The sequence below is a fragment of the Halyomorpha halys genome, unplaced genomic scaffold (assembly GCF_000696795.3).
Source record: "Halyomorpha halys isolate HHAL.00 unplaced genomic scaffold, Hhal_1.1 Scaffold895.1, whole genome shotgun sequence".
Classification (NCBI taxonomy): Eukaryota; Metazoa; Arthropoda; class Insecta; order Hemiptera; family Pentatomidae; genus Halyomorpha; species Halyomorpha halys.
Genome location: NW_027106521.1, coordinates 243,519 through 252,366, shown reverse-complemented (window position 1 = coordinate 252,366; position 8,848 = coordinate 243,519). Strand labels below are relative to the sequence as shown.

Here is an 8,848-nt window from a genome sequence, read left to right as displayed (position 1 = left end):
AACTTACATTAATGCCTATGTAAAAACAATATTTTTAAAATAGGGAAAAGGTAGAAGAAGAAATATGGAGAATGAGAAATGAATAATGTAAGAAATATGACAACGAGAGAACAAACATACATTCTAGTGGGAAATCTTGGCTAAAACTTATTGATTTGTAGAAAGCCACGCTAGAGTGAGCGTCGGAAGGACAAAGGATTCACTAGAAACGTAACTATCAAGAAAGACCGTTGAGACAAAACAGTAGATATGAAAATTTCATATCCGGAGAAGAATCAGACCAACGTCAGCCCAACAACTGTCTGGAAGGAATCCTAGAACAGTTAATTAACAGCTATGACATTTTCCGCTATTAAGTTTCGAGACAATTCAGTGACCATTTTCTATTATCCAGCTTATTCTTTCTTATTTCATTTAATATAAGGTACTTCAATAAATGGGCCGTTGTATTGTATTGTTTGGCACAGTATGCAGCTGGTTTTGAGATGGTGACTTTGTAAAAGTGAATTCTAGATTTGTGACTTTGTAAAAGTGAATTCTAGATTTGTGTCAGTTGACGACTAGCAGCATTTTCGAGAGCCAGGAGGTTCTAAGATATTGAAGTTTTTTGTTTAAATTTGGTCGAATAGCACCGAAAGGATTTATGCTTCTATATATGGGACAGAATGAGTTCTATACTAAGGACAAATTATACGTTTTTAGTCAGCTAATAGTTGTAGGCGTTTTAGATAGTCACTTTCAGTTGTTCTTCTCACAGGATGTGTTGGTTACGACCAATATTTTCATATCCCAACGCCTCTAGTACAATCTGTAATTCTGGTACCAAATTAAATGATATATTATAGATTTTTAGGTAACTTCTTTTGTGTCGTCATCTGATAACGATTCGTTTCCACAAATAACTCTTGACAATTTTAGCTTCGGTGTGAGGCGGTCTCTTCTCTAGTTGTACAAAGCATGATGTATTGAATGAAGATGAAGAAGCCTCGTAAGAAATATAAAATAAATTTCTTTAATGATATCTATGCATTCAGCACCCCAAATTTCACAAAACTGTTATATTAACGTTTTATCTGATATTTAAACATACTATATTTTATTTTAAAAAAATGGAATATGGTCCGGGTGCGGTAAAATTAAACTCAAATAGTAATATTTTGTACTATTTCAATTTGAGCCAACATTTCGCCCCACGTTGCAGGGCTTCGTCAGGGCTAAAAAAGATGCGAACACTGCAGAGAGAACCTAGGAAACTAGAAAGGCGATGTAAGTTCGACTCATTGGTGAGAGGCCATGCGATCTCCAACAATAATTTTACAAATTACTCATTTAAGAAAATTGTCCTAGTGGAACTTTTAAGACAATAACAACAAATGTCGCTTTTTTTGTTTGAATAGTGGTACATCAAGAAGAGAAGTTTTATTTTATTTAGGGTTGCAAGAATTCCAAAGATATTATTAGTATACTGTGCTTCCTGAAGCTATCAGTGTTGTTAAAAATCAAATCCAGTTCGGGGTACAATCTATAAAATAACCTCACACAAAATTTAAAAAAACAAAAAAACATTTGTCATAACATATATAAAAACATATATGCTACTATTTAAACAAAGTAGTGAAAAGTGGAACTAAAATACTTGACATACTAGTGTCTAAGTTAAATAGTCATTTATTAAAATTGAATAAAAATTAATGATATTAATGGTACACCTCATTACAATAAAATGTAGCAGAAAAGATTTTAGTTGAAAAGAAAAACAAAAAGGTTGAATAAAAAGAATTCTTTGTGGTATAATACTTTACAAAACAATACAATGAGAAACTTATCTAGGTAGAACAGAAGTGGAAAATGTTGACTCATCAAGGAGCTTGCTCCTGTTCTTATAATTAATTCCAGTAAAATATTTAATAACACAACAGCCTCTGAGAGGGTAATGACTTAATGCGTGAGCAGATTCACTCTAATATGATAAACAAGGGCGTTCCGGAACAAAATACTGTTTCAGAGTCCTTGTACCACCAAAGACATGTAATCACGGTTAGAAACCTCGATTAATATCAGCATGAAAAATAAAGAAGAATATTAAAAAAAAAAAAAAAGATGAGATGAAAGAATCAGCCCCCTGTGAGTAAATTACAGGTCTGTGGAGTGGAGGGGATGGGGTTGGAGACTATATATCCGCGGCGGGACCTAGCCGGGCATTGAAGTCTCCCAAGATGCGTCTTATCATCTCTTGTCTCTTGCTCATCGGCCTGGCCCTTGCCAAGCCTGACACCACCAAGACCGACAACAAGAAAGAGGGCTATACGACCAAGTATGACAACATTGACTTGGAAGAAATTCTCAACAACATCAGACTCTTGGACAAGTACTTCAACTGCCTCATAGAGAAGGGAAAGTGCACTACTGATGGAAAAGAGCTCAAAGGTAACACTATTTTATACAAAGGCTTTATATAAAAAATAATTAAAGATATATATACATATTTATCCGTTTGAAAATTTCCAAGAAATTGATAACACTAGCTCAATTCCTTCTTAATATTTTTTTCAAAAATTTTGAAATTCATTTATTTATACATCAGCATATTCGCGAACTTTATTTTTCAAGTTGCAACATACAGCATACTGATATTTCATTTTCTTTTTTTAATCTAAAGTAATATTGGAAAGTTTAAAATTTTAATATCTGTCAACTGTTAACCCAGCTAATTATCAGGAATGAGATCTTACTTACTGCAAATACTTTTTTTTATAAAAATATAATAAAAGTATCTTAAAATAGCAATCAATTTCCGTATACAAGGTTGCTTTTAAATCCTCTTGAATAAATATTTACTAAACCCAAAAACTCTATTAAATATATTATTATAACTTTTTCTTATGACAATGCAAGATTTAATGAAATTCTCAGATATTTCAACCACAGTAACGAAGAGAATAAATTAATTGCTTTTGTAAGAGTAGTCATATATAGTTATATTTTAATCATAATAAGGATAATAATAAGGGGCTTCATGAAACCGATGGTTCTACACCGATACCTAAAAACACGATTTTAGTTTTTTTTCTTAACAAGTTTTATTTTAGAGAACCTATAGCTTGTATTTGAAAACATAAACATTTTGAAAGGATTTTAATGTTGCCGAAGCTATGATGCATTATAGGGCAATACATAACTAAAAAAATACATTTGGACAAATTCAATTGTCATCTTTGTTTCAATCTGACTGCCTCTAGTGGGGCGAAACGTTGGTTAACAACTAACAACGTTAGTTTTCTTTTATTATTTTGATACCTTTATTGACCGCCACCCAGACTATCTTCCTACAGTCTACTCCATACATTCAACTAACTATCTCCTTCCAATATAAAAAATATATATTCATATTATTGAACGTCAAAAAATTAGGAAAAAAAAAAAGGATAGTTAATTAAGAATGGTCCTAATGCAATTAAAACTATTACTCAGTATTATAAAGCCTTAAAAAATTGATTTTTAATAACAAGTTATTGCAGAATTATAAATGGTAAAATATATGCATAAAATAATTCTATTTATTTGTTTTAATTTTATAGTAAAAACCACTAGAAAAATTATACCGCATAATTTTATTGCAATATCCAGCCAGCAATGGTACAAATAATGTCCCTCCTTCCCCCCTCCCAAAAAAAAGATAATCTTACAATTTATGCTCGTGCCTTACGTAAAAACAGATTTTACTCTTCAGTTTATTGTTAAAAACTTATTTAATACTTATAATCTTATAAACCTAATTATATCCAAATTTATTTCATATTAATTTCTATTAATCATTTTGCGGAATTTGTCGTTTCTATTATCAAGTATATATATTTTGAGCCCTTAAGTTCATGCTTACAGTGCCTTAAATATTCAAATGTACATAACAGAATATCATTGAGAACGCATTTTAAAACAGAAATTTAGTAAATAACCAACAAAAAAGAAAATTCTAATTATTAAATTATACAAAGATTATTTAACAGATTTAATTTGCTAAGACAAACAATGTTGAACTTATAGGTGGAATTCAATAATATTTTATTACTTGGATAAAATATAATAACTGAATTTATTTAAATATACCTTTTCTATTTCAGAAATCGTCCCTGACGCACTGAAAACTGGATGTTCCAAATGTAACGAAAAACAAAAGGCTGGAGTCGAACAAGTACTCAGGTACCTGATCGAAAAGAAGAGGGATTACTTTGATGAATTGGCCAAGAAGTATGACCCGGAGGGTATCTATCTGAAGAAATACGAAGCTGAGGCTGAGAAACGCGGAATCAAGCTCTAAAGGACAACATAACGAACGGAATTATGAAGAAAATTTCTAACTTGTAAATTAATAAATAAAGCAATTCAACATTTATCTTATATCATTTAATTTAACAAACCAATCCATCCACTGCAAGGAAGATTATTTTTGTGGCTATTGATGTCCACTCCACTTAACTGTTCCATTTTTTACCTATATATGCATATATGTAGAATGTGAACATATATTTAAGTTAACTTTTACTTTTATTAAAGTAATGTACTCTATACTACTGATATCGCAATTTTAACTATACACTTATATAGCTTATATATTGGCAAATAATTTTTATTATTATAAGTATACCCATTTCTGAACACTTGGAACTTTTGTAATTCTAGCAGCTCTGCATCACTCCAAAAACATATCCAAAGCTTTCGCACTAATTATTGTTACGATTCATTTTGCATGGAGTGGAGTGATCGCCATTGGCTATCTTTAAAATGAATTTAAATCTGTCACAAACTATTCATGACAACTATTAATTATTTTTTAAATAAATAAAGTTCCTTCTTCATAAAATGTTTCAACTTCAGACCCATTTCAGCTCAACTTCATACCAACTTTCCTCATACCTACATAATGTAGGTAGTAATGTGGTACATAATGCTCTTCTGAATTCCTTTCCATCAGGTTTTAGTCCTGTATGCAATGTAATCTTGATTTTCAGATTATAGGGTCTTCCATGAATCAACAGAAAGTCACTATCTGAATCTTATTTGATTTTCTAAAAGCTTTTGTTTCTCTTGATCATGAGATCCAGCAATCTAAACGCCATTACTTATTTTTATTCAATAGCTCAATAAAATAATTATAAGTTTAATTCCTTCTTATCCGAACGCTCATAGACAGTGGTTATCCCTGATAAACCCCCTCTCTTCCTCTCACGCGGTGTTCCTCGGGGTTCATCGCTACCACCAACACTTTTTCCCATTTACATAAATGATTTAACCGATTCAATCCATCACACTTGATACCATACGTATAATATACTATAAACATCTTCAATTTCACCAATTCCTTATATTCTATTCCTTATAATCCTCAACACGGAGTCACCTTCGATCAACATGCTATAGAAGGGATATATATGAAATATCTAAAAAATCCATTATTATCTTCAAACAGCTCCATTAATTCCGCCCATCCTTGCCTTTAAAACCCACCAGTTACTTGTATCCTCTCTTATTTTCCCTATCTTGTTTACGGTTTCCTGGTTTAGGGAGGACTCATTCATGAGCTCAAAGGAAAATTAATGTCTCTTATGAATTGCTTTCCAATATCTCAGACTCTTATACTGAATTACAGTGACTTCATCTACGGCAATATTTCCTTAGTTTTTCCCTATTCCAATCCTTAAGAAATAAACCTTCCTATATCACTGAATTCCTTACCTCGCGTTCATCTATCTACTTCTTAACACCAGAATGTAAGCAATCGATATTTATAGTGTATCACATATAACTCAGGTCAGGTCCTTTCCTGTCCATTACTACATTCCTTTTGGAATTCGTAATGCCCCTTCCCTAACTTCCTTCAAACATCAGCTATTACTCTACCTCCTAAAAGCACATTCTTCCGATGAAATACAAAATTTATATATAAACAATCTGATCAATAGAAACAGAACTATTTTATATTTGAAAGCTATTTGCTAGACATAAATAATTAAATACGTTCACTGTTTTAGTTCTTAGAGGACTTAGTCACACAATAAAGACTGTTTTATAATTAAAAAAAATTAGATAATTTTCTATATATAGTTTATATATGTACGTGTCTCTAGTCTACTGTATATGAATTTTAGTTGCCATGAATATGAGAAATATCTTGATGAATTGCAAATAGAACCTTTGATAAAATATACTATAACATTATTATTCCACTTCAAAGGGATATACAGATTTTTCAAAGGAAAGATACTGATTTCGCATATTAATAAATAAATCTGGTCAACATAAAATTTACATCATATAAATCGAAGCTGTTTGAGTCCAGTATAAATAAGATACACTTCAAGTCAGTCTTAAAGTTTCTTGATTCTTAATTTACTTCAGGTTTAATTTGTGGGCGCTTGCGAGCAGCATCCTAACGACTTTAATATACTGATTTGTCAGTGCAACCAAACCTATGAACATTTCAAATATTTATCAATAATAACCTAGAATATTTTCTTGCCGATGAATTTTCTCTAGGCCGAGTGCCAAGAACCTTGAGCAATCCACTTACTGAGTTTCCAACCGCAGCTCCTATCATTTCTTCTAATAAAGAAGATTATCACATTTTTCTCAGTGAAGAGAATGCCACTTGATTTCTTGTTGACAGCCAAGTCATTTATTTGCTGATTGGCCTTTGTGTAAAAATGATTATGACAATCAAGGTCTGATAAAGACAATAAGAAGAGAACAAATAATGCTCACTGCTTGCTACATTCCCCTAACTAGTTTCCTAAAAGTAGCAATACTGTGAAGCAAACCCATTTCAGTCGCTAGAAATTATTGTTGTGGTCAAATCTATTAAACAACTAACTTTAGATAAATCCTACACTGGTTTCTGGCTCCAAGCAATGTCACGTTTTCCTCCTTCCATCGGTTCCGGTGTGATACTAAATCAAATATAAAATTTCCATTAAGACACCGAAAATATAATCAATTTAGACATTTCTTCACCGATTGCACTGACTGAATGCCGTAAAAAAAATCAAATAAATTAAAAAAAGTCAAATACTGAAATCAAAGTTATTGACGCCTAACAGTCAATCGAATAAAACAGGCAGAAATATCCACTTTCAATGAGATGGTTAAATTTAATGATATAAACTAAATAAACCATCAAATTAATACAACGAACTGAATAAAATACTCAAGATCTTAAGGCTATGCTGGCAGAAAACTAAACTAAAAGTCTCATCACGAACTGGCGGTCAAAATTAAACATTTAAAAGCTCCTCAAAGAATTTGTAATAAACACGGAGGAAAGCACCGACAATTATTAACAAAAAAAATTGCACTCTAAACAGCTGGAATAAAATTTAGGAAAATTAAATACAGCCAAGAAGTCTGGAATACTGTCGAGGGAAGAAAGTGATGTGATAAGTAGATTTTGCCAGGATACCTACCATACTGCCCATAATTACTTTCAAAAGAGACTGCCACCAACCTTTACGATCTGCTATGTATCTCTGACAGTAGGGGACATCCAAGTAGACTAGAAGGCCATTAAGAATTCAAGACGAGACTGCAACATAGGCATCTGACTTGGAAACACTAATATTCAAGTTTTTAAAAAAATCGGTGTAATGCTTTGTGTGTAAAAGTACCGATATCCAAAACATAAGCAGGAAATTTATGACTCTCTATGAGGTTGGGTAGACCACAGGGTTAACTCATGGCTACAGTGTAACAGTTTGGAAAAACAATTTTCTCCCCAGCCTGATTCGAACCCAGGTCCTTGGAGTTAGTAGCATCGTACCTTACCACGGTGCCACCGCGCTCCCCATAACACTATATAGGTAAATACAATTGTAAAATAAATAGATTACCAACAAATACACAGCCTAAACGGAACACAGAAACGCGAAACATTATCTTAGAAGCTTTTAAAACTTAAGTGCAAAAAGTTTCAGTGTCAGCCATAGAGATTGTCAAATTCTTTGCATTCTGTTTGATGGACAAAAACTAATCTTAATGAAGAGTGTACTACAAAAAAATCTTCTAGTGAAAATGTTATACCAAATAATGGCACATAGATCTATTCCAGTCGAACTAATACTTTTTTTATCAGTTGTTTCTGATTTATGTTCAAAATATACATACGTTTAATTAATTAATTATAAATTTTATTTAACGATTATATACAATTTTTTTAAACTACATTTTAGTGTTAGTTGGTGTTAAACGTTTTTATTTTATCTTGTTGGTATTAATCAAATATCGGAATCGAATTTGAGTGGACTAATTCTAACCCAATGAAATTGCAATTAAAATCTCCAGATGATATATCAATTTTTCAAAGCGAAACGGCTGATTTTGAGACAAATTGCAAAAAACGTTTCTTCTAAATCCTTTAATGATTTCTGAAGAGGAATGGGGGGGGGGGATTAATGCTTATTTGAGAACCTAATTCAAACTACCAAAGTTATGCTAAAAGCAGGGGTTGAAAATAACTGTTATTTTCTTTTAGATTTATCAGAAATCATCATTTGATTAGGTAGAATTGACTCTTTTTTCACCTGATATTTTTTTTTATAAAAAAATACTTTTATAAATTTTAGCTCTTTTTTTCAATAATACACAAAACAATTCCTTTCAAACCTTAGTATTCAAACACTAGTAGAGTAAAAGCCACAATAGTGGGTGTAAGCTAGCAGTAAAATTGAAGCCAAAATAGTGGGCCATTTGATGGACCAGGAGCATGGCTTAAGAACAGAAGAGTAAAAGCCAATCGCTGGCTGCCTTCTATTTCAGTTTAGATTACAACTGGGGCAAGGACATTCCTATGCATATTAAC

At 31.8% G+C, this 8,848-nt stretch overlaps 1 protein-coding gene across 1 annotated transcript; it reads left to right on the top strand.

Moving 5' to 3' along the window:
- The first annotated feature begins 2,185 nt into the window (after nt 1-2,185).
- On the top strand, nt 2,186-4,393 carry LOC106686898 (ejaculatory bulb-specific protein 3). Its single transcript, XM_014430495.3, has 2 exons — nt 2,186-2,427; nt 4,122-4,393. Exons 1-2 carry the CDS (start codon nt 2,217-2,219, stop codon nt 4,316-4,318), a joined length of 408 nt encoding a protein of 135 aa, XP_014285981.1. The 5' UTR covers nt 2,186-2,216; the 3' UTR covers nt 4,319-4,393.
- Nucleotides 4,394-8,848: the final 4,455 nt, after the last annotated feature.